Source organism: Sorex fumeus, unplaced genomic scaffold (assembly GCF_029834395.1).
Source record: "Sorex fumeus unplaced genomic scaffold, SorFum_2.1 ptg000033l, whole genome shotgun sequence".
Classification (NCBI taxonomy): Eukaryota; Metazoa; Chordata; class Mammalia; order Eulipotyphla; family Soricidae; genus Sorex; species Sorex fumeus.
This window is the reverse complement of record NW_026606090.1, coordinates 34,994,795-35,021,910: the sequence shown is the minus strand read 5'-3', so window position 1 is coordinate 35,021,910 and position 27,116 is coordinate 34,994,795. Positions and strand designations below refer to the sequence as shown.

Sequence of the window (27,116 nt, the reverse complement as noted above, 5' to 3'; positions counted from 1 at the left end):
CACAAATATTGAAAAGTTAAAAATTCCTTAATTTTTTATTCCTGGTACCACTACCACAATTTACAGGGCAATATACCTGATGTAATGAAAAGAAAAAGAAAAAGACAAAGCTACAACAGATAAAAGACCTCAGGAATGTACATCTAATTGACACTACATTGCATTAATCAATAGCTGCACTTTTGCAAACTGTGGCTATGACAGTCCTGAACAAGAAGGGTTTCCTGTTTAAGCTGCAGTAACTTTTCTGACTATGGATCATCGCTCCTTCTGTGGCAGATTTTTACAGTTCCTCTAATGGATTTGGGACGACTGTCTCAAAGTAACCTGCAGCTTTCCTGACAACTCCTCGCTCTCTCTCCTGCTAAGAACTGTAGCCCTTTTCTGCTGAGTTTTTAGAACCTTCTGCTACCATAGCCACCACTTCCACCACCAGATCCGTAACCACCACCATAGGGACTGCCCGAGCTTCTTCCACCAAAACTGCCCCCTTTCATGGGTCCATAATTTGATTGCTGTTGTCCACTATAATTTCCAAAATCATTATAGTTCCCACCACCACCATAGTTACCACCGCCAAAATTTCCTCCTTCATTGTAACCATCATATCCTCCACCACCTCCACCATATCCACCACCTTGGTTTCCATATCCTGGTCCTCCACCACCATAGCCTCCTCTACTACTATAACCAGGACCTCCGCCGTAGTTGCCACCATCACCTCCAAATCCATTATATCCACCATCACCTCCTCCATAACTACCTCTGCTGCCACCACCGCCACCACCATAACCCCCTCTCCCACCAAAGTTTCCACCACGGCCAAAGTTTCCTCCACCACCTCCAAAATTGCCTCCACGGCCCATAAAGTTGCCAGATCCACCTCCACGACCTCTTTGCGATCCAGCAGACTGCATTTCTTGTTTAGAAAGGGCCTTTTTCATTTCACAATTATGCCCATTAATAGTGTGGTATTTCTGAACAACAATTTTATCAACTGTATCATGATCATCAAAAGTCACAAAAGCAAATCCTCTCTTTTTCCCACTCTGCCTGTCTTCCATTACTTCTATGGTTTCAATTTTGCCATACTTTTCAAAGTAGTCTCTCAAATTATATTCCTCTGTGTCTTCTTTAATACCACCAACAAAAATTTTCTTCACTGTTAAATGGGCACCAGGCTTCACAGAATCCTCTCTAGAAACAGCTCTCTTTGGTTCCACTACACGCCCATCAACCTTATGTGGTCGAGCACACATAGCTGCATCCACCTCTTCAACACATGAGTAAGTCACAAAACCAAAGCCTCTGGAACGTTTTGTTTGGGGGTCTCTCATCACCACACAATCTGTAAGTGTGCCCCATTTCTCAAAATGTTCTCTTAAACTATCATCTGTAGTTTCAAAGCTCAAACCTCCAATAAACAGTTTTCTCAACTGCTCTGGTTCCTTTGGATCATGGCCCTCCTCCCCCCGGCGGCGGCGGCGACGGCCGGAGTCGGGCTGGGGGCGACCGGGCGGCGGTTTTACCTCCATTTTGAGCTCAGAGAATATTTCTTTAAACAGACTCTAAAAGTTCTCTGCTATCAGGTAAGCATAGTACCCTCTTGGTGTTTGGGTTTACTTCCTGTCTTTTGATGTCAGGAAATGTTTTGCTGGTTTTATAGCCAGCAAAGACACCTTTGGAGAGTCCAGCTTTATCCCAAATGATGCACGCATGCCCCTGCCTTCGGCTGCAGGAACACATTTCTTTCTGAATTGGAATGGGGTAAGTCTGGACATAGATGGTAAGAGAAAAGATCTGGAATCAAAATGAAAGATCCTGGATCTCAGAGGCAAGGCTGTTCTGCCGCTCTGCAGGACACAAGGTCCAGGGGAGTACACGAAGTGCCTGAAAGCCTTTAACTGAGCAGATGACAGGCTGGGGGAACTGTGTCATGTTCAGGGTCTGCCACCCACGTCACTTCCTTGGTTGGAACTAATAGAATGGCGACACGTTAAGAAGCAGCTCCAGCTCCTTCTTTTTCAAGCCCTCTATATGAACTCAGCAAAAGTTCGATTTCCAAGTTACAATCAGTGCCTGGCAGTCGCATTCCGATACTGATAGCATCTTACTGATATTCACTGATCTTACACTACAACCGCATTCTAGAAACAGAAAATGGTTACAGAAGGTTTACTATTTCTGAGATTGGCTTCTACCTCCCACAACAAAAACAAAGCTATAACACAAAACCATGAGGATTATTGGTTCACTGTGATTTTTCTGTTTGTTCTGCAATGTATCTTGGAAAGATTATCCTATTAAACAGGGCATTGGAAGCCCTTCATGGCCTGACCTCGAGTCACCTCCTGAGTTCACCCATTGGCCCTGGTCACAACACATTTCTCATCATTCTGACATCCTGTGTCTGGACTGAGCGAGGTTCCTTTGTTCCCTAGCTTCTGTGCAGAGTTCCTTCTTTCCCTCTTCAGATTCTATCCTATGATTTAGGTCAGAGTTGCAATATTACCTAGATGCTCTGAAGTTTTATGCTTGTGTCCCCAGAGTTAGCAGAGATCCCCAAATAGATTTGTAAAAATAGCGATTGAGTGTATAAAAGAGAAATAAGTGAATAAAAGAGAAATGATGTTTGGTTCAGGGTAGAAGACAATGTACTTTGTAGTACATTATATAGACACTACATAGACAATATAGACACTTTATAGACACTATATAGACAACTATATAGACAAATGAGAGCCTGTTGGGCAAGTAGCATATATGAGTGAGGTGTCCGGTATAAGGAAAGCTAAATATGCAGCGATTGATGAATGACCAGGGAAAGGGGCTGGGGCGGGGTGGGGGGGGGAACGACTGGAGAATCTTCAGTGCTCTCAGGCTGTTTCTCTACACTTCTTCATGTGGCAAGAAGAGTCCTAAATCTTTATGTTTATACAAAATATTCAAACTTTACTATTTTTTACTGTATCTTGTTTTTCCTTTCCAGTACCGGGGATTGAGTCCTTAGCCCCACATTCAAAGGCTGGAACTTGCCATGGAGTCAGCCTCAGGACCCGGCTGGATCTCCTGATCTTAAATGCCAGTGACTAACTTGAAGTTTTATCAATGAGAAGTTTCACTGCATTGGAGTAATGAAACTTTTTAGGTCAGATGAGATCTGCAGAGCAGAAGTTTAATACAACAGGTCTACATCCATTGTATACCATCAACATTTCAGACGGTTGCATTATAAAGAGGGGCAGAGAGAGTGCAGTGCCGACCGATCCTGGGTTGATTCTTGGCACTGCGTATGGTTCCCTGAGCCCTGCCAGGAGTGAACCCTGAGCACAGAGACAGGAGTAATACCCGAGTCCTGCTAATTGTGGCCTATCAACCACCCCCACTCCTAAAACAGAAAGAGTGACGGGCACAAATAAAGCATAAGAAGGATTTTACCTTTGGATAAGGATCAGAAATGTTTACAATATTTATCACAGAATTTATTACAATATTTACCACAGTATTTCTTTGCAACAGGAAGTATCTATAAACAAAGAGCTAGCAGTAGAGGGCTGAATAATGATACTCCCTTATGAAGGATTCCTCAGAATTCTCTAATCATTACAGACATATTAAAATTCTGTAACCATTACAGACATATTAGAACCGAATGCTCACTGTCAATTCTGTCTCTAAAACTTGCAGTGAAAACTTTTTATGGATATAAGTAATGAGGAAATGGCCTCAAGGTGCCAGTTCTCTGTGCTCCAAGAAACTTTTTGAGAATACCAAAGTGTTGACACTGCCTTTTCCCTGGGAGAGGATGGGGATTTGCTGACAGGGTTTTTCTTAAGGATCAGAGAAGCCGGGGCTGGAGTGATAGCACAGTGGGTAGGGCGTTTGTCTTGCATGCAGCCGACCCGGGTTTGATTCCCAGCATCCCATATGCTCCCCTGAGAACTGGCAGGGATAATTCACTGTGCATCACAGGGTGTGACCCAAAAAGAAAAAAAAAAGAATCAGAGAAGCCTACCCAGATATTATGTGGGATCTCCACACAGTGCTGGGGACCACTGGGCCTGTCCCTAGGGGCACTCAGTAGCCCAGGCAGTGCCAGAGATGAAGCCCAGAACCCTGCTTCTACCAGCCATGTGCTCCAGCCCTATTTGCTGTTTCCCTGGCCATTGTGTGTAGGGCTAGTAAAGCCTCTTGGCTAGCTATGTAGCCCTGAGCACAAATGGGCTGAGGAGTTGGGGCTGAAGAGAAATTACAGGGGTGAAGCCACTTGTCCTGCATGCAGCCAACTCTGGGTCAGTCCCCAGTACCACTGGTGGTTGCCTGAGCACAGTGAGGAGAGCTGTCGTGTGCATTTCCAGGGGTGGCCCCACAAAAGGAAAAGACCGAAGTACGGACCCTGTCAGAACCCAGGGCACTGGGGTCTGAGCCAGGGCCAGTGCATGGGTTCCCGCCCCATGCCAACACCTTTGCCTCTGCCATGCATATGTATCATTTGTCAAATAAAAGGAGGATCTATATAATCAAATTTAATTGACATGGATGGTCTGTCTCTGGCAGTCTTTTGGCTACAAAATAAGATGATCACGATTCCTTGAAACACACACACACACACACACACACACACACACACACACACATATGCCCATGCCTACATACACATATACACATACTTATACACAGATTTTCACACATATTTGAAGGATATCTATTGGCCCCTCGAACATCAGGGGTTGGGTCCACTCACAAGCAGGGATTTTTTCTCTTCTTGGTTCCACATTCACAAATAAATCAATTCCGATGTCAGTTGGTTGAATCCATGGGTGCAGGACCCACAGATGGAGGGGACCAATTTAAGGGACTGACCTCCCATTGGTTTTTTTTTTGTGTGTGTGTGTGGGAGGGGGGTGTCCTGAAACCAATTCACCATGTATCCTAAAGGATGACGGAGATACATTTTTAGGGAAAGAAAAATTCCTATCTGCAATTTTTTAGTGTGCCTAACCCCATCTTATTTTTTTTTAATTTTTAAATTTTTAAAATTTCTATTAGTGAAACACCATGAGGTACAGTTGTAGACACATACATTTTTGTGCTTGGGTTTCAGTTATACAATGATCGAGTACCCATCCCTCCACCAGTGCCCATTCTCCACCACCACCACTGATCCCAGTATCCTTCTAACCCCCCATACCCCCTCCCACCCTGTCTCTTTCGCTGGGCATTCCCTTTTGTTCTCTCTCTCTCCTTTTGGGTGCTATGGTTTGCAAAAGAGGCATTGAGTGGCAATCATTTTCAGTCTAAAGCCCATTTTATTTTTTTAATTTGAAATTCATTATTATTATTATTTTAAAATTTTTATTAGTGAAACACCACATGAGGTACCGTTGTAGACTTACAAATTTTTGTGCTTGGGTTTCAGTTATACAATGATCGAGTGCCCATCCCTCCACCAGTGCCCATTTTCCACCACCACTGATCCCAGTATCCCTCCCACCCCCCCATCCCCCCATCCCACCCTGCCTCTGTGCAGGGCATTTCCTTTTGTTCTCACTCTCCTTTTGGGTGCTAACCCCACCTTATTTAAGGATCAACAGTAAGCTCAGTGTTTACTGTAGATATGTTGGATGGTAGAATTTTTTTTTTTTTCCCTCCCGTTGATCGTCGATTTGCTCGAGCCGGCCCAGTAACGTCTCCATTGGAGACTTTGTTGTTACTGTGTCTGGCATATCGAATACTCTCGGTAGCTTGCCGGGCTCTCCGATGGTAGAATTAGGAGGAGTTAAACATATTTTTTTGTTATTAAAAACCATTGAATCACTGTGAGATACAGAGTTACAAAGCTGTTCATGATTGCGTTTCAGTTGCATAATGTTTGAGTACCCTCTCTTTTTAGGGGCTGGAGTGATATACAATGAGTAGGGCACTTGCCTTGCATGCAGCAGACACGGGTTCGATCCCAGCACCCCCTGTGGTCCCTGAGATTTCAAGGAGTGATCCCTGGCACAGAGCCAGGAGTCAGCCCTAACCACCACCTCTGTCCCCCACAAATACATTAAAAAAATGTTCTGTAGTTGAGGTATTGTGTTTCCAATGGTGTTGGCATTTGTGTCATAAATGTCATAATGATGTACAGTTACTTCACCCCACCACCACCCTAGTACCCAGGACTCCACATCTATGCCCCCGTGTGCCCCCAGTCAACCCACTGCCCCCAAATTCGGTGTTCTTAGCTGGCACTCCAGTACCCAAAGGGTGTATTTTAAACTTTCCTGTACTTTGCAATTCTTTATATATTTATACTATATCTTTAAGCCTACTTGTGGAAGGTGATTCTATTAAAGTAGTTAAAAATTTACTTTGTATGTGTTTTCTTTAGAAGTTTGGGAGATGTTAGGTGAGCTCAACATTTAAATGGACATATTTTGGGGAGATTTTTGGCAGGTTTTGTACCATGGTGACACTGCTCACAATAATAAGTGGTACAATATTCTACCTTTTCATAGTTTAATAGAAAAGTTTAAGTAGTAGGCAGATATGAAAATTATCTGTTCCTTAAAGTTAAGAGTTTTCAGTAAAATCATTTAGTTCTATAGCCTTTTGTAATGGCAATTCTTTAAAATCCTTTACAATTTATTCCTTAGCAATTACCCATTTTTTTGCTTCTCAATTTTTTGTCTTTCCCAAAAATTACATCTTTAAGTTTAATTCACAAAATGTGAACAAAAATTATGCAATTATATCAGTTATTTCAAGTTTTGTTTTCTTTTCCCTTTGTCAAAGTTTTACAAATTTTATCTTATGTTAAAAGAAACAACTCTTATCCTACATAATAATTCCAGTCTTTATTCTAGACTAATTCTAGTCTCTTCCTTCCCTCCTTTCCTTGCTTCCTCCCTCCTTTCCTCCCTTCCTTCCTGCATATCTGGCAGTGCGGCAGTAAGGCTTACTCCTTGCTCTGTACTCAGGGAGCACTTCTGATGAGCCTCAGGGGACCATATGGGATTGAACCTGGATCAGTCACATGCAAGGCAACAGCCCTACTCACTGCCTCGGCCCTTAAATTGAGTATTTTCTGGCTTTGTTTCCTTCAACATTTTCCAGGATGATTTTATAATACTTTTACATACTTTTTTAAAAAAAGTAGTTAATGATGATTCATTACATTCAATATTCCAAAACCATCCCATCACCATTACACCTTCCCACCACCACCATTTCCAATTTTCCCAACCATCACCCAAGCCTGCCAGGCCCTAAATAATTTATTTTGTGTCATTTGTTATGAATAATTTGCTAAAAATGATCAAAAAATATATTAGAAGAGAGTGTGTAAAGATTATTGTATCTCACCCTGGATCCATCAAGCCCTTGTATAAGAGATTACTAACATGTTGTTACAGATTGAGTAACAATCTGTAATCCATCCCCCTCCTTGTGTGCTAATATTTTCTTTTCTTTAAAAATTTTTATTTATTTAAAATTTTTTATTAGTGAGATGCCATGAGGTACAGTTGTAGACTTACAAATTTTTGTGCTTGGGTTTCAGTTATACAATGATCGAGTACCCATCCCTCCACCAGTGCCCATTTTCCACCACCACTAATCCCAGTATCCCTCGCACCCTCCCATACCCACCTCTGTGGCAGAGCACTCCCTTTTGTTTTCTCTCTCCTTTTGCGTGCTGTGGTTTGCAAAAGAGGCATTGAGTGGCAATCATGTTCGGTCTATAGTCTACTTTCAGCATGCATCTCCCATACTGGGCGGATCTTCCCAACATCCTTTGTTTGGTGTTCCCTTCTGTATATGAGCTGCCTTTACCCCGAGCATGTGCGGCTGGCCTCAAGCCATGGAGTAAACCTCCTGGTACTTATCTCAGCTATTCTTGGGTGTTAGTCTCCTATTTTGTTACTAAAAAATATTTTTTATTACTTCCTAATAACAGAAGCATTATGATATATAATAATATATATATATTATATGATATATAATAAAGCATAAAAGATCATCACACTCAGCTCCTGGGAGAGAACAAGACAGAGTCTCCTACCCTATGCCTGACTGTCTCCACCAGGGCCCAACAGCTGAAGATCATCGAGGCCCAGCCAAGGCCATGCTGGGAGCACTCTCCACACACTTGGATGAGCCTCACGCATAAAAGAACTGACAGAGGAACCCAGGTGTGTGGGACCCGGGGCTGAGATCTCCAAGCCTGCACAGTTTGGGACTGGACCTGCCAGTAACTAGACAGTTACACCCACCAACTGCCGTGTAACTCCAACAACGGCCAGGATCCAGAGATCATCACACTCAGCTCCCGGAAGCGCGACATCTTATCATCTCATTCCTAATTTGGTCAAACTGGCAGGCTACCAAATGTAACATGCCCACACGGCAGAGTCTGGCAAACTCCCCGTGGTATACCCAATATGCCAAATACCAGTAACAATGATGGGTCTCATTCTCCTAACCCTGAAAAAGCCTTGAATATGGCACTTTAAAAAAAAAAAATCTCAGGGCTAGGACGAAGAAGACGTTACTGGCACCTGCTCGAGGCAATCGACGAACAACAGGGTGGTCGTGATCGTGATCGTGAACAGAAGCATTGGAACTTCTTTGGTTTGCTTTTATATTGATCCACAGATATGTATGTATATATGTTTGCTGAATTTTTAATTTTTTTATTCTATAGATAGAACATTGTAGTAGTTTTAGATCCTCTTTGGATTAATATTAGAAGGATGCTATCCAGTACAAGATGATAGCTAAGAAGAACAGAATTACATTTAGGTCCTCCAAATAAACAGTTTGTAATAGCTCAGTTTATATGAAAATTGCAGGTGGGAGGCAGCTTCCTGAGGGGAACTGTGAGGCTGGTATGATGATTGCTAGAGGTGAGGAGGGCAGCACAACTCATTCATCTCGACCTCAGATGGGACGGCTGTAGGGAATGTCCCGGGAAAGTGGAAAGCCGTAAAGAAGACTAATGCAGTGCACTGCATGTCCCAGAGGGGCCTGAAATCTGCTGCTGGCCTCAGGGAAGGATAAAAGTCAACAGAACCTGCCTCAGTGAGCAGGAGAGAAAATCAGTAATTCAGGAGCTCTGTAAACTTGAACATAAATTATGCCTCATATTTCACTGGTGATGTTTTTGCAGCATATGGAGTTCTTTCTGGTTGAAACCAAATAAACCAGAGATCCTCCTAAAAGGCCAATTTATTCATTTTTAGGGAATGAGGAGAGTGCCCAAATTCCAATTTCATCAAAAACTTTGGGATGCCAGCAAGGCTTGATAATCAATTTCAGATACAAGAGAGCACTGCGGGAGCCCTGTGGGGGCCTTGTCATTTCCTGGAGGTTTATCTTTCATGACACCAAATGTCAAAGGTGATTAAAGACACCTTAATTCTTAACCAGTTGTGTGGCACTGCTCCCTAGTCTAGGGGCTACTCGAAAGAGCTGGGGCAGTTGACTAAGATCCCCGAGTCTGCAGCAGCATGAGCTGACTAATGCATTTGCTAAAGAATATAACTTTTGTTTGGGGGCATTCCAGGTTTTGGGTTTATCAGATTTTCTTTTAAGGTAGGTACACAATGCGCACTTCTAAACGGACAATGACAAAAAAGACAAAAAAAGAAGTACTGCTTGGAGCCGAGTCATACTTTGGACAGTTCTCCTTTCAGTCAAATAAAGACCTACCTATGACCCAATCAGGGGAAATCACTTTATAGATAAAGGAAAAATATAATAATGAAACTTTGTGCATCAGTTCCCTCAGAATTCCTGGGCTTGTTGATAGCTTTTCTATGTTTCTAAAACATTTTTTTTATTAAAAAAATTTTAATAGTGAGACATCATGAGGTACAGTTGCAGACTTACACATTTTTGTGCTTGGGTTTTAATTATACAATGATCAAATACCCATCCCTCCACCAGTGCCCATTTCCCACCACCACAGTTCCCAGTATCCCTCCCACCCTCCATCCCCCCCGTCCCACCCTGCTAAAACATTTATTTTTAAAGATGAGCCTCTTAGAGGACATTCTCCCTCAATCCACTTCCCTAGAGCTGCAGGTTTTGTAAAGGGGCTGGTGGGTGCGGCAAGTGAACATCCCCAGGCAGAGAAACACCTGCACAGCCCATCTGTCTGCAGAGCAGGATTTATGCTGACGGTCCTGTTGGGTGAGGACCCTGGTGGATGCTGGGCCTGTCCTCAGCTGGAACGTGTCCCTGAAGCCTTTGGTTGGCCTGTCCGGGCTGCTGTGGCCTGTTTCTACCCTGCCTAGTTGCACTGTTTCGGAGTTTTGCTGACACGTAGGTGCTCTGTGGGACACAAATTTGCTCCCTGTGTATTTCATTGGCTCAGACCAACGGGTCCCAGCATCTCCGAGAGTGACCATCTGGCCTCCTGACTTTCCCTCATGGTAAGGTCCAGCCTCCTGGGGGCAGAGTCAAGGACTGGCCTGTGGCCTTAAAGTTATGTTCCTCACCCTGCTGGCCAACCCTGGTTCCCTCGGGGATTCCTGCATCTGATCTCTCTCATGAGTCTCATCCCACAAAAGCTGTCCACAGCTGCTCCCTGCCTCAGGGTGGTGGCGCGCCCTCCTTCTCTTTCCCTAACACCTTCTCTACCTTTATACAGTTATAAGGGACTTGGGCAGGGCAGGGAGGAGGGCTGGGCTCTCTCTGGCCCTGGTGTGGGGAGAGGGAGTCGGGAAGGAGCTCTCTGGATTAAAGACCTTTACTTCTGACCAGTGAGAGGGAAAGTCTAGGTGGGTGCTGCTGGGCTCTACTAAGTTGAAACAGCCTTGGCAGCTTCAGGGAATTTGGCGGGGTCCTTCTCTTGGACGCCCTCTCTGAGAGAGACTCTGGGCTGGTTGAATTAAACACAACCCTCAGCTTCTTCCTCTCCATTCTCAGAGCCCAGACCTGCTTAGAGATGAAACCATGCTCCCTTGGCACAGCCAGCCTGGGAGCAGAGCTCCTCTGTAAGAGCACCTGCCCCGAACCTTCACGTGCAGGGACCACTCCTGGCTGTGCTCAGGGCACTGAATGGGGTGCTGGGCAACTGGAACTGGCTGGGCGCAAGGCAAATGCCTAACTCCCTGGAGTTTCTCTCCAGTCCCAGGAAAGATGAGTCACAGGGGACTTTCTGGCAATGGGAGGATGGGAGGCCAGGAGGCTGGTATGGAGTCACACACCAGAGCTGGGATGCAGTCCTCAGCTCCTTCCAAGCAAGATGCAGTCAGAGTGTTGCATGAGATCAAACACTCCATCAGTGGAAACTTAAAGGTGGGAACTTTCCTTGTACAAAATAAGGGCAGTGATGCAGCTTCCCTCAGCCCCTGTGTTTTCAATGATTCAACACCACTGGCAAAGGCAGCAAAATATCAAAAAATAATCAAATGGAACTATGTAAAATTAATGAGCTTCTGCATGTCAAAAGAAACATGGCTAAAAGCTACAAGACAGTTAACTAAATGGGAAAAATATTGGCATTCAACACATCAGATAAAGGTAAATACCTAGGAAATAAAGAGTACTCATAAAGATCAACAACAGAAAGTTCAAAAACCCTATAAAAAATTGGAAGAGAAAATGAATAGACAAGCCATGGAAAAAATGCTCAGAAATCCAAATCAAGACAACATTGAGATACCATCCCACACCAGCAAGAATGGCACATAACAAAAATAGTAGGAACAGTCTGTATTTGCACGTGAAAAAGGAACTCTCATCCACCAATGGTGAGAATGTTGTCCAGTACAACCATTGTGGAAAACAGTGTGGAGAGTTCTCAGCAAGCTTAGAATTGAACTTCGATATGACCCAGCAATTCCACTTTTGGGCATCTACTCCCAGGATATAACAAAAAAAAATCTCTCTCAAAAGGACATATACACACCATTATTCATTGCTGCATTCAGTACAATAGCTGAGACATGCAAACTACCTAGATTTCCAATGACAGACGAATGGATTATGAAGACATGTTATAGATCATGGAATATTATGCAGCTGCAAAGAATGATGAGATCATGCAATATGCTGCAATGTGGTTGGTACTGGAAGATCTTATATTGAGTGAAGTAAGCCAGAAGAAGAAAGACAAACACAGAATGATCTCACTTATCTGTTTTCTATAGAATATTGGATGAGGAAATGAATTCTAGTAAAAGGGGGATGCCTAGATCACCTTTGATCCCAGTGTTTAGGAGACAGAGAGAAGGAAAGAAATCAAAGAGAAGGAAAGAAATCAAGGGGGAAGAGGATATCAGGAAGTAGTGGGTCAACTAGCATCTGGGCTTCAGTTATCTGGTGATACAGGTGAGGGGTATAGCCGTATATCCAAACCACAGACTCAACAATACTGAAAACATGAGATCTAAGTGGTAACCACTGGAACTTTGTGATGTGCCTATCGGGTTGACAGACTGGATTGGGCAGGGGCTGGGGTGGGGGCTAGGGTGGGGAGGGAAGCTGGGAACACTGGTGGTGGGAAGTTGAACTGGTGGTGGGATTGGTGTTGAAATATTATATGTCTAAAATTCAGCTATCAGTAACTTTGTAAATCACGTTTCTTTAATTAAATAAATTAAAAAAGTATCCGTCAGTCTCCTCAATGAAGTGACACAGAGAAGGATTAACTACAACTAATCCTAAATCAAGAAGTTTGGGGATTTAGGAATCTATCAGGTTTCCAAAGCTCTATATTAAGAGCTATGTGACATAACGAACATTATGATGGAAGAATGGTTAGAAGAGAAAAAGCAGCGATAAAGTATTTCCCAGGTTGATTTCAGAGTCACAAAACTCACTGTTAAAATCACTTAATCACTTAACTTCCCGTTAGTTGTCGATTTGCTCAAGCGGGCGCCAGTAACGTCTCCATTTGTCCCTGTTGCATGCTAGTGTAGCCCAATGGCATCTGTTCGCTCCGGGAACATGAAGAGCCTCAAACTGATCGTTCATGATCTTGACGAAGAAGCCTGACCATCTGGTAGGTGGGCGGCCACGCGGTCTTTTGACATCCCGTGGAATCCAGTCAGTAACAGCTCTGGTCCAGCGGTCGTCTTTAAATCTCATTACGTGACCAGCCCATCTGATTTTCGACACCTTGGCAAACGAGACAGCGTCCCTGATTCTTGATCGTCGACAGAGGTCAGAACTCCGGATTCTTTCTCTCATTTGAGTGAAACGTGATATTACAAGAATAGAAAGAGCATAGCTCTTTCTATTCTTCTTTAGGAGACCTGAATAGTGTTCTCATCTTGTTTGCGTAGGCCCCAGGTCTCTGAGGCATATATTAATGCAGGAAGAACAGTGGAATCAAAGAGATGTGCCCGGAGCCGGAGGTTCTTCGTCCTCTTAGCTATTTCTTCGACGTTCTTGAAGGCATTCCAAGCCACTCTCTTCCTCCTGCGCAGCTCGGGTGCCAGGTCATTTGTCATGTTGACCTCTCGACCTAGGTACACATAGCTGTTGCATTCGGAGATGGTCGTTCCGTTGAGAGCGAATGGGGCATCAGGAACGAGGCTGTTTCTCATAAACACTGTCTTCATAAGATTCAGCTGTAGTCCTACCTTTCCACACTCACGGTCAAAGTTGGCCAGCATTTGTGCCACTTGGCTGATGTTTGGTGTTATTAAAACAATGTCATCAGCAAAGCGGAGGTGGTGTAGTTGCCGACCATCTATCTTCACTCCCATTCCTTCCCATTCCAGTTGTCGCATGATGTTCTTGAGGGTAGCATTGTCTCTTAAAAGCTTTGGAAATGGTAAGGACAAGCAAGCTTGTATAATCACTTTCCCAATTCAATAAATCTTGTTTGTAACTTCCTGTTACTGTCACTGTCCTACTGTTGTTCATCGATTTGCTCAGGCGGGCCCAGTAACGTCTCCAATGTGACAACTGTTACTGTGTTTGGTATATCGAATACATCATACGTAGCTTGCCAGGCTTTGCCGTGCAGGCGAGATACTCTCGGTAGCTTGCCGGGCTCTCTGAGAGGGGTGGAGAAATCGAACCTGGGTCGGCCAGGTTGGCTGCGTGCAAGGCAAACGCCCTACTTGCTGTGCTATCGCTCCAGTCTACTCCTGAGTACTGCCAGGATTAATTACTGAGTGCAACACCCCAGAGCACTGTTGGGTGTGGCCCTCAAACAAACAGAATTTCTAGAAAATAAAATACACTGAGTTCTGTTTCAGAGCATGTGGGAGCACATAAATACAGAAGGGTCCTTAGTACCCCTAAAGACCTGAGCATCTCTGTCAAAGTTGGGCTCAGGAGCACATTGGAAGATGTTATTTCATTCCAAGAAAAGACTTGGGGAAGAAATATGTGCACCCCTTCCTCCCCTACCCAGACCCCTCATGCACACACTGGGGGTGCCTTACTGAAAGAGCTGCTATCTGCAAAGGAAAGTCCATTTCCCAAGTTCACGTTTGTTGCTGCCAATTTTATTCTGGGCAACTCTGGGAGAACTAAAAGTGCCACACAGTTTGTTAGACCCGGGAGATGTGGATTTTGGGGTCCTTGGGAGAGTGAGAGGGTAAGTTGATGGGTATGGCATGGAATCAGGTGCTCGAGAAACCATTATCAATATAGCACCGTAAACCACAGAATATCAATGAAAAATTAGAAAAAAAAAAACCAACTGCTTTATGTCGAGGTATTGTAGTACTGTGGGAGAGTTAGGTGACTAAGCTGGTAACTCGAGGCTAGTCCTCTGCGTGACCTGTTCTAGGAACTGGACAGAGTTAAAAAGGTCATAAGTTATCAGGCTGACCAGAACAGAACAGAAGAGCTAGACTGACCTATTTGTGAGGCAGACGGGGCAGGAAACTCAGGAAACATCTGCGCATGAGTAAGGGCAGACAGTCCTAACCGGCCTCCTGGCCTCAAAGACTCCCAGGCCCCAGAACTGCCTCCTGCTCCTGCTGCTGCTTGACCAACTGGGACTTTCTGTCCCACACCTCTGTGAGGCTACCAGGGACACTCCTATAGAAAGTGCTCTATACCCTGCTCTGGGTTGACGACCTCTGCCCAGGAAACTAGCTATGGTCCCTGGTTCAGCTATCCAGTGTAAGTAGAATCGTACATGTTTGCTGGAAGACCTTGGGGTGATGATGAAGGGAGCCCTGTCACAACACCCTCACACCACACCATCTTTGGTACTGCTTCTGGGATGCAGTGACCCCTCTCCTGGGAAGGACAGTTCCCTGCGTGGAGAGCTCACACAGACCCTGCCTTCACACATACTAGCACTCTGACTCTCTTTGTGCTTTTGGGTCCATACCTGGCAGTGCTCAGGGCTTGCTCCTGGCTCTTTGCTTAGGGGTCAAACCTGTCGGGGCTCAGGGGACCACATGAAGTGCCGAGGACCAAAATCAAACCAGCCTTGACTGCGGTTAGCACTAAGACACTGAACAGAGAATCTTCATCAGAGAGCTCAGGGATAAAAACACCATGGAGGGGGCCAGGGATACGCTCAGAGCAGGCCCACCCTTGGTCCTGAATTCAACCCGTTGTGGTGCATGCTCCCTGTGCATCTCTCAGACCACCGACTGTGACACGAGTGGCCTCCAAACACCAAACCATCAGTCTGTGCTGCTGGGCCAAGCATTGTTGGGAGTGGTCCCAGGAATTCCCCTGTACCCCCAAGCAGGGTATGAACCCCTACAAAAGCAACCAGGAGGTTTGCACTGCACATGCATGAAGTGGAAAGAGTTAATGCAGACCCCTTAGTAGGAATCAAAGTAAAGACACCGATATGGGGAAACAGAGGTTGGTCTACACTGGCTTTTGGACACCTATCACAAAGCTTAAAGAAGACACTTCCTTTCAGATGATCAGCTGATAAAGGAGATGAGGTCACGAGGGCACCTCCACACAGCTGGGGTACAGAGAGGGCCTGTAGCTCAGAGAAAGGAGAGCATCCTGGCATGCCCTGAGCTCTGGTCTTGGTGTGATGGGCAGAGGACTTTCACAGAACACGGTGTTAGCAGGACTGTGGGTCAGAGGGGTGGAGGCGTCTTAGAAGGAAGATTTCCTGGCGACTGCTGCAAGATGGAGATACTGGGGCAGTGAGATCCAGGGCAGGATGTGGAGTCAGTACAATTGGGCACTGGGAGTGCTTAGGAGACCCCCCTCATCCCTCCAACATACTACAGCCCTCACTCAAGACCATCAACAAACCTTGCTCCCCTAGCAGGGCAGGGATGGGTTCAGGGCTCCCTTGGGAGCTGTCATAGGAGCTGGCTACTTTCTTTCTTCGGAGTGGGGGTGGAAACTATGACGGGGGCTATGCCCAGCTCTGTGTGAGGGGGACAATGTCTTGCCAGGGACTCAACAAGGCCTACCACATGCACAGCATGTTCTTAGCGCACTGAGCTTTCTGGCCCCTGTTTTTTTTAAAATTTTTTAAAAATTAAATTACAATAAATTTCATTTCTTTCTGATATAAGTAAAACAGGCAGGTGTCAACATTAATTTTGTGCCTGAGCTTTGTGACTATGATCAACTACATAAGGCCCTCATTTTAACATATTTTTGTTACATGATTTTTTAAAAAATTTTATTGAATGACCGCGAGAAAGTTACAAGCTTCCATGTTTGGGTTACAATCACACAAAGATCAAACACCCATCCCTCCACCATTCCTCACCACCAATCTCCCCAGTATACTCCACCTCCCACCCTCCCCCTGCCTCCATGGCAGACAATATTCCCCAAACTCTCTCTCTACTTTTGGGCATTATGGTTTGCACTGAGAGGTCATCATGTTTGGTCCATTATTTACTTTCGGCACACATCTCCCATCCCAAATGATTCCTCCAGCCATCATTTTCTTAGTGATCCCTTCTCTATTCCAGCTGCTTTCTCCCCTCTGCTCATGAGGTAGGCTTACAGCTATGGAACAATCTATCTGTCCCGTGTATCTACCATCCTTAGGTGTCAGCCTCATGTTAAGTTGTTTTATACACCATAGATGAGTGCAGTCCTTCTATGTCTGTCCCTCTCTTTCTGACTCATTTCACTTAGCATGATACTCTCCTTGTCTATCCACTTAGAAGCAAATTTCATGACTTCATCTCTCCTAACAGCTGCATAATATTCCATTGTGTAGATGTACCAAAGTTTCTTTAAGGAGTCATCTGTTGTAGGGCACTTGGATTGTTTCCAGATTTTGGCTATTATAAACTGTGCTGCAAAGAATATACAGGTACAGATGTCATTTCTATTGTGCTTTTTTGCATCCTCAAGATATATTCCCAGAAGCGGTATCGCAGGGTCATATGGAAGCTCAATTTCTAGTTTTTGAAGGACTGTCCATATTGTTTTCCAGAAAGGCTGGACTAGTGGGCATTCCCACCAACAGTGAAAGAGTGTCCCCCTTTACCCACATCCATGCCAGCACACTGCTTGCTTTTGTTCTTTTGAATGTGTGCCAGTCTCTGTGGTGTGAGATGATATCTCATTGTTGTTTTGATTTGCATCTCCCTGATGGCTAGCGATGTGGAGCATTTTTTTCATATGTTTTTTGGCCATTTGTATTTCTTTTTTTGAGGAAACTTCTGTTCATTTCTTCTCCCCATTTTTTGATGGGGCTGAAGTTTTTTTTCTTGTACAATTCTACAAGTGTCTTGTATATCCTGGATATTAATCCTTTATCAGATGGGTATTGGGTAAATATTCTTTCCCATTCTCTGGGCTCTTTCTGTATTTTGGTCACTGTTTCTTTTGAAGTGCAGAAACTTCTTAGTCTGATGTAGTCCCATTTGTTTATGTTTGCTTCCACTTGCATAGGCAGTGCTGTTTGATCGTTAAAGATGCTTTTAGCTTCAATTTCATGGAGGGTTCTGCCTACATTTTCCTCTATGTACCTTATGGATTCATGTCTGAGGTTGAGGTCTTTAATCCACTTTGATCTGACTTTTGTGCCTGGGATTAGACAGAGGTCAAAGTTCATTTTTTTGCAGGTAGCTCTCCAGTTTTCCCGCCACCACTTGTTCAAGAGGCTTTCCTTGTTCCACTTCACATTTCTTGCTCCTATGTAAAAAACTAATATTTGGGGGTCTGTGACAGAATATTCAACTCTGTTCCATTGGTCTGCAGGTCTGTTTCTAGCCCAATACCATGCTTTTTAAATTACTACTGCTTTGCAGTAGAGTTTGAAATTGGGGAAGGTGATGCCACCCATCTTCTTTTTCCCAAGAATTGCTTTAGCTATTCATGGGGGTTTATTGCTCTGTATGAATTTCAGGAGTGTTTTGTCTATTTTTTTGAAAAATATCATGGGTATCCTGATTGGGACTGCTTTAAATTTGTATAGTGATTTGGGCAGTATTGCCATTTTAATAATGTTAATCCTCCCTATCCATGAGCAGGGGATGTATCTCCGCTTCCTGCTGTCCTCTTTTATTTACTGAAGAAGTGTTTTGTAATTTTTCCTTGTGTAGGTCCTTCACCTCTTTATTTAGGCTGATTCCAAGGTACTTGATTTTCTGAGGTACTATTGTGAATGACATTGCTTTTTTTAAATTTAATTTTTAATTTTAATTATTTTTATTTTGGGGTCACACTCGGCGATGCACAGGGGTTACTCCTGGCTCTGCACTCAGAAGTTACTCCTGGCGGTGCTCAGGGGACCATATGGGATGCTGGGAATCGAACCCGGGTCGGCCATGTGCAAGGCAAATGCCCTACCTGCTGTGCTATCGCTCCAGCCCCATGATCTTTTTGATGAGTCATTGGATTCTATTTGCTAATATTTTACTGAGGATCTTTGCATCTATGTTCATCAGGGATATCGGCCTGTAATTCTTTCTTTGTGGTATCTCTGTCTGGTTTTGGTATCAGGGTGATATTTGCTTCATAGAAACTGTTTGGAAGTGTTTTTGATACTTCAATTTTGTGGAAAAGCTTAAAGAGGATTGGGAGTAAGTCTTCTTTAAAGATTTGGAAGAATTCACTAGTGAATCTGGCCCCTGGTTTTGGTTGTTTGTTTTTTATTGAATCACTGTGAGATACAGTTACAAAGCTTTCATGATTTAGTTTCAGTCATACAATTATTGGACACCCATCCCTCCACCAGTGTAGTTCCCCATCACCAATATCTCCAGTGTCCCTCCTGCCACCACCACCCCATCCCACCCCCTGCCTCTGTGGTAGGCACTTTCCTTCTTACTCTCTCTACTTTTGAGTGTTATGGTTTGCAATACAGATACTGAGAAGCCATGATGTTTGGTCCTAAGTCTACTTTCAGCATACATCTCCCATCCTGAGTAATCCCTCCAACCATCATTGACTTAGTGATCCTGTCTTCATCCCAGCTGCCTTTTCCCCTAGCTCATGAAACCCACGGGCAAATGCAGACTGCAGCTCTGACCCAAAGGGGCTGGGACGGAGAAGCCCAGGAAACAGGCTTTGTTGTTGTTGAAAATCACCAAGAGTGTTCCCGGTGGGTCCATTTCCTCTCCCCTATCTATCTGCTGCCCAGCTGCAATTGCTCATGGACATGAAGGTGGGAGAAAGGTTCGCAGACAACAGTCACCCAAAGTGTGATATGTTTGGAGCCTCAAGTGAATAAAGTCAGCCCAAATTTAAATTACTGCTTTAGCAATTGCTTCTGTATAATAATCTTTACTATCTCTGCCACTGTGTAACTTATCAATTAATTATGTTGGAGAAAAACATAAACACAACGGAATACTTATTCAGCTATTAAAAAGGATAAAAGCTTGCATTGTCAAAAGGATGGTCTTGAGGGAAGGGGTTATGCTAAGTGAAATAAATCATCTAGGAAAAAGATAAATGCGGTATGATTGCACTCATATGTTGAAGAAGATAAAAAATGAAGGAAGGAAAGGAACAAAATTAGATCGTGAAACTGACTGTTGAAAGGAAGGGGGAAGAGAAGTGGGTGAAAGAGGCGGAGGAACTTTCCAGAGGTGGGGATTGTTACTCAGCATGCCCAGATGTCACACTCCAATGCTGTCAACCTGAAACTTCTAGAATGTAATGAACCAACACTCAACAAAAATGTTGCCAGTATTCCCTACAATGTGGTCAGAGGTAAAGGAGGGAATGGGGTGTTTCACCCCTTCTCACACCTCCAGGGTGTTCACCTGCCTCTTACCCTCCACAGCCACCATTCTACTGAGACGTTCATAGTCTGTGATTAGCCTTCATTTGACGAGCTCTTCTGGAAGAGAAATCTCCTCAGGCCTGAGGGTAATGCTTGGAGGTGGAGAAAGAACCAGCTCCACTTTACAGAGACTCTGAGAAGGAACTAGGTAGGTCACTACAGGCCATGAATCTGGCAAGCCCTTGAGGGAGCTAGATTACCTGCGCCCCCTGCCCCCCCCACCTCCATCACCTCCCTAGAAGCCAGCAGGGAGGACCAGTGACAGGAGGAGGAACCCACAGGGAAGATGCCTGAGCAGAACCTGTGTGTGTGTGGAGGGGGGGCAGGGCAGGGCTAAGTGTGTGTGTGTCTGTGTCTATGTGAGTGTGTGTGTGTGTGTCTGCCACCATGTCAGCTCCATCTGCCAGACCCTCCCTGCTTCAGCCACATGCCCACCTCGGACTGGGGCTCCAGCCAGCTCTCCCGCTCCATCAACCTCTGTAAGCAATTCCGTTGTCTGAAGCTGAGATTAGTGGCTGAAACAGGCCCTGGGACAGCAGCGAGGCTGAGTGGGGAAGGGAGGCCTCAGAATGTTGGCCTGGCGTGGACTTCCTGGACGCACTGTCCAATTAGCTGGAGCAGAGCTAAAGCCGGGCTGAAAGGGGCTCAAGCTCTGTGGGCTTGGCCTGGCATCACCACTAACCCGAACTGATCCATAAATAATGTGAGCACTGGCGGATGGGAGGGCGCCGTCAGGGAGATGGAGCACTGGTGGGGGTCAGCAAGCAGGCCAGGGACAAGATGGAGAAGGCCAGGCGAGTGCTCAGAACGGCAGGCTGCAGCTGGCAGGCGTGGGCTGGCCCAGGAAAGGGGCGGTGGGGGTGGGGAAAGGTCAGGACGCCCCCGCGGAGAGGAGCACATTAACCTTTCGAAAGCAGCAGCCGCGGAGAGTCACAGTGGCCCTGGGCGCCTGCCCAGGAAGGCCGAGTGCCAGGCGGCAGCTGGCGGGCAGCCCTGCAGCTGGCCTGTGAGTCCCAGGAGTGGAACAGCTCTGGGCCGAACTGGTGTCCGACAGGGCTGGACGGAGAGGCTAGGAGTGCAGGAGATGCCAGCCCAATAAGGGTGCCAGCCTAATAAGGTTCTTCGAACACAGCAGGAAGGTTTCAGCGTGCTGATTACTATCAAGAGGCCATTTCAAAGCAAAACAAAAACAAACCATTGAAACAAACTTCCCTCAAAGAGACAAAAAAGTTTCATTTTAAACCAAACGAACATTAAAAAATAAGCCCAATCTATGGTTTTGAAAAGGATTCCCTAGCACAAGACAAAAAAAGTATTCTTAATACACGAACTACAGTGGCTCCCTGGCTTCCTAATCTGGGTCAGTGTGAATGGTGACCACAAAGCCCTGACCATTCCTGACAGAAACACCAACACATTCGCTGGAGGACAGCAAGAGCTTCACTGGGCAGATAGTGACGCAGGAAGGTATAGTTTGAACTTCACCATGGCAGACTTTTGAGAAGTGACAAATACGAAATACTATGCCAACTACACAATGATTTTACTTGCTTTCTAACGGCTGAGAGATGGCTCATGTACTGGAGACGGCCGTCAGTCTGGGGGGCTTCCGAAGGGGGGGCCAGGTGTGCACAGCCTGTGCTTTCAGCAGGAGTGCTACAGCACTCTGACCACCACCATGTGTGGCCCTGGGGGTCCCTAAGAACCCCTGGGAGTTGCCCTCTAAAATTTCTGTTGTATTTGAAATTTAGTGAGCAGCAGGTGGTAGAAGGACAGTTTCCTGCTGTCCTTACTCTAAAAGGGCCAGTGACAGGAGGCATAGAAGGAACGTGACACTGACAAAGACTTTCCATGAAATATAATCTTGGGTATTCAGATATCTGACCCTGGTCACTTTACTTAGCCCAGGAGGATGAGTCCAGAAGGAGAGGGGTGCACTGTGGCTGAGAATGGTAGTTTAACATCACCCGCGCACGGGTTCCTTTGAGGTGACAGGTGTGGGTGGTGTGTGAGATGACCTCTGGCCTTTCTGGGTAGGAAAGTGGAGGAAGAGTCTCTGGGGAAGTCCCACAGTGCTGGCAGTGAAGGCCAGAGAGAGATTCCAGCACCTTCCTTGGCAGCGTTAGAGAAACGGGACGATTCCCCCGAGCTCAAACTCTTAGTGTGTAAAACAAGTTTTCCCCATTGAAAAAAATTCTGGTGAAATAAACATGACACAAAATGTGCCATTTTACCTGTGCCGAGCATGTGATCAGTGGCACTGAGTCCCTTCGCTGTGCAGCGCTGCTGTCACCCCCTTGTTCTGTTCTGAAAGAGGCCAACCCTGGAGAATCCTGTCTGCCCACTGTGGGCACTGACAGGGCTACAGTTCCTCTCCCCAGAACTCCTCCTGCTGGGCCCCCTCCCCAGGCCTACCTGTACCCCCTCAAAGGACTGGGCCTTGACATACCCAGAAGACCACCACCTTCTCTGGGGCTGTCCAGGGCTGGTGTGTGATCATATCTGGGACCTTTCGAGAGTGTGATTTACCCGACAATGCAGTGGCTTTTCCGGAAACATTCAGCTTGACTCTGGGCATTGGGATTTGTGGCGGCTTTGAAAGCCAGTGTTTAGACCAGACAGGCTGTGTCCACTCTCTCTGTTTGAGCAACAAGTGAACCAAGAGCCATCCACATGATGCCAACCACATACATGTCCTTTCCCCAGGGACAAAACAGTGAGGACAAGGATGCGTCCATGTGTGAGGGCCAAGGGGCTGGCTGGGACGGACACTGTTCCCCAGCAACTATAGTCAGCACTTTTTTCTCTTTCCCAACACCTGGACTGTCTGCCCATATATTCAGAGAATTAGTTTCTTTCTGCATTAATTAGGTTCATTTACTTGGAGACCAAGCCTTTGGTGATCAGCTGGAAAGGGGGACAGAAAATGACCCAGGGTCATTTCCTCTGGGCAGAAGCAGAAGGCTATTGATGCTGGCCTTGCTCAGGGCTCCAGGGGGATTAAACTGGGCGCAGACCCAGCCAGTGGGAACAGTTGGAGGGGTGTTTCTTGGAATCTGTTCCTATTTATTTTCTAAATGTCACTGTAAAAACACGGTGCATACTATTTATTTACGGTTTTCTATATTGGATCCACATTCTTAGTGGTTTCTCTCTTGGTTTTTCAAGCCTCTATAGAACTTGAATCGGAGGCGAGCTCTTAGTGTTCTGATGAGTGGTTTTATTTAGTGGTGCATAGAGTAATTACCATTATGCAGCTAGATTAACAAAGCACGTTTTCTATTTATCACCTCATTTAGTCTGTATATAAACCTACAAGGGGGACACTCTCATCATCCTGTTTACACAAGTGAGCGCATTGTTACTCAAAAGGGGAAATGCCTGCACTAAAGTAAATTTCAGTCCAAGTGGAAGGACTCAGACAGAAACCCTGAGCTTGTTGGATGCCGTCTCACGTGAAGAGCAAAGACAGAGAGAGCTGGACCTGGGGCTTCGCGGCCAGCCCTCAAGAAGCAGCGTGGACGAGCAGCATCCTTTGAATTCTTGGTCTTGTTTAGGAAGTCATTCTTGAGAAGTCACATGGTGAAGGACTAGCTCAGACCCGAGACGTGCCTCCTCTGCTTCTGTCTCCAGGGCAGGAGCAGACACCATTATGTGGAGTTGGCAGAGGGCCGACGCGGTCAGCGGACGTGCGGGGGCTGTGAGTGCACTGGCTGTTGAAGGCCCGACTCATGTTTGCATGGGCCCACCCTTGCATGGGCCACCTGGCGCTGGTTCCTGGGCCCCCTTCCCTTAAGACGTGCGCTCCCCTGGGAAGCACGAAGGGGGACTGCTCCCCATTCCCACCTTCAGCCCCCACTTACTCAGTCCACTGTTTCCTCCAGAAAAGAAGGGTCCTTCTCTGGCCTGGGCTGCCCAATGCGGCTGTCCCTTGGCTGTCCCTTTGCATGTCCCTCCCCTGTGCTTTCAGAGGATGGCCATGATTCACCCACCTCCTTCCAGTGACTGACATCCTTATGCCTGGATGGGGTCGGCTGGTGGTGGTGGTTACTGGGGTGGCTACAAGCTAAAAGCACAAACCACTGCAGAGCTTCATGGCCAAAGAGTCTGGGTGACTTATGTGTCTCTAGAAGCTCTTAGAAATCCTTAGCAGGGTACCTATGCAACTGTGTACTAATAAAAGCTGTGAGCGTGCACGCAGGCACCAATACTCCATACCCACAGCAGACCAATACCTCTGCCTGTTTCCTCTACACACTCAAAACCCCTAGCGAAGTTTTGTGTCTTCCAGGGAGAACAGCCAATGCTGTGCCCAGTGTCGGCTGGAGCTCTGTCTCATATGAGCCCCGGGGAAAGAAGCAGAGGGGTGGCAGGTGAAGATACGGGAGAGCGTGTCCAGCCTTGCAAGTGGCAGGAAGTGATGTGCAGAAGAGAGAGGGAGAGTTGGCAGTCACGTGACCCTCCCCTCTCCCAGGCCTTATAGAGTTCCCTTCGATGAGTGGTTTCCAGCTCAATCCTCCTCCTGTTTCACTGCCCTGGTGAACAATCTTCTGACGTTCTTCTCTGAGATGCTCTTGCCTGTTTTTCTATGGATTTACAAACACCTCCGACCTGTGTGGCACTGACAGTGTTTCTCAGTCTATAGTAGCCTACGGTCATGCTCTGCTCAAATCTCTTGGTGACAAGCCCCTGACCATCCCCTGTCATCTACCTGGAGTGTCTGCTGCCAGTTTGACACTCACAATTCCACAGAAGTGACTATTTAAGCCAAGCTTGTCACAATTTAACTCCCACAATCTTGTCCTAGTTCATTTATTGTCTTCCTGTGCTCACGAAATAACTCTCTGTGTGTGCCAGGAACTGGCACTAGAGATAAAAAAGGAATGGAAGGATGACTATGCTTCTTAAAACGTGAGTCACCCTGACAGAATGAAAGCCACGGCATGACCCACCCATACGGGCCAAATGCACCTGCTCTGCTCTGGGTGGTGGAGGGAGAGAGAACCTCACGCCCCGTCCATCAGTGTGCCTGGGGTCTAGTCCAGGCTCTGGCACTTGATCCCCTGTGACTGAGTCACCTCCACCCCTCCCCCCTTTCAGGCTCAGCTTTTTCTTTTCTTTTTTTTTTTGTTTGTTTGTTTTGGAATCATACCTGGTTGCTCTTGGCTCTGTGCTCAGGAACTACTCCTGGTGGTGCTTGGGGGACCACATGGGGTGCAGGTATCAAACCCAAGATCAGCTGTGTGCAAAGGAAGCACTCTACCTGCTATGCTATCTCTCTGGCTCCTGCTCAGCTTTCTTACTTGTCACAGGTTATAAATGAGAACCATCAAATGGAGACAGTCATTGGGGTCCTGTTTGTAAGCTTTAGTGGTGCTCTTCTAACAGTTTGCACTCACAGGTCCCCTAGGGGGTGTCTCCTGAGGAAGCCTTGCCAGAGACCAGAGATAGTGCCCCCAGGCAGGGCTTCCAGCTTTCTTTAGTTCAGTAGATAGTTAAACACCACCTCTTCACAGACCCGATAAAATGGAAAGCTTAAAGCTTAAAATCTGAACTGCAACAACCCAACTTAAATAATGCTGGGGGTGGGGCATAAACCAGAGACAGCAGTGAGGGAGCTGGCTTAATGTTGGAACCTTGTGTGCTGCGACTCAACTATGAATGGCTAAATGAGAAACAAACAATTTCCTGGCGAGTCACTGAGGCTTGAGGAAGGGACTCCTGGCAGCACAGGGCAGTTGGGACTGGCCTCCTCCCCTCAGGACAGAATCTAAACTGCTGCTCAGAAAGCTACACTTCTCTGCTGGAAGTCAGCCCCGACGACATGCTCCCTTGGTTCTGCCAACAAGGGGTTCCAGACAGTGGGTCACGGGTTAGAGACTGAAGTGACCAGCTGTCCATGTGGTCAGTGCCTGTCTGCTCCCTGTCTGCTCTGGGTCCTTCCCAATCTCGCTCCCAGATGCAGATGGGCATCAGGAAACAAAATCCCTTCATTTCGGTCACTCATTCATTTCCTTAATTTCATTACATTCCCTCTAAAAGAAAAGAAGTTTGATGAGTGAGATGTTTTTGAGAGAGGGGAAAACTGAACACATAAAATACATGGGCCTTCCATAAGCTCGCCTCTCGCCCCCATCGGGGAAAGCTCGAGCCATTCTGCTCTCCAGGGCACTTCCAGTCCACACCTGGAGCCCAGCGGGGTCTGCGCCAGGCGCTCAGTAAATACTGTGGCGCAAATGCATAAATCAATGGCAGTTGTTTGGATCTCAATCTAAAGGATGTTGGACCTGAGATATTGCCAGATGGGCAGACAGGTTATAGTCTGGTGATGCATCTCCAAGGCTATAAAAATGTGGCCGTTTCTGGAGTCAGAGCTGACATTTCAGAAGACGATTATATGCACGATTTAGCCATGCTCGAACCACAGGCTGCTCCCGCCCTGCAAGCGCCATCACTTCAGCAGCTCTCTGCATGTTAGTTTTCTTGCTCAAGCCTTTTTTCCTTTTTTAAAGTCAAGCACAATTTTTTCCTGGCTTCTCATATTTCCAGCTGAATATGATTTATTCATATGAAATTATGCTCCATTTTTATAAAACCCAAGTTACTGCAAATGATGCTTGAGGTTTCACAGAAAATATTAATTCCTGATCTGCTCCTATAAAGCATCCCTGCTCGCTCGGCGGCAGCCCTGTCGCTCTGAGACAGATGGAAGCGGTCCAAGGCTATGATTAACTTCAGAGTCCTGGCAATTTCCGAGTGCTCCTCTTGCCCTAGATTTCAAGATTGACCTCCAGCTTCTCTGCAAATGCACAGTTACTCAGCTTGATAAATCACGCAAATCCTCTTTTTGATCACAGTTATCTACTATTTACTACTTCTGAAGGGAAGTTAATCGTCTTCAGAGGCACTTCGTATGCCGTGCACATTTCCTTCCTCCTTCCTGATGGCACTTTGCATATTTTCCACATTA

The 27,116-nt window shown here is 46.0% G+C and overlaps 2 protein-coding genes across 3 annotated transcripts in view; both read right to left on the bottom strand.

Moving 5' to 3' along the window:
- The window catches only part of AFF3 (ALF transcription elongation factor 3), a 601,777-nt gene that overhangs the window by 48,501 nt on the left and 526,160 nt on the right, over nt 1–27,116 (bottom strand). The window lies entirely within an intron of this gene.
- On the bottom strand, nt 9–1,535 carry LOC130025993 (heterogeneous nuclear ribonucleoprotein A3-like). Its single transcript, XM_056116652.1, has one exon. It carries the CDS (start codon nt 1,533–1,535, stop codon nt 396–398), a length of 1,140 nt encoding a protein of 379 aa, XP_055972627.1. The 3' UTR covers nt 9–395.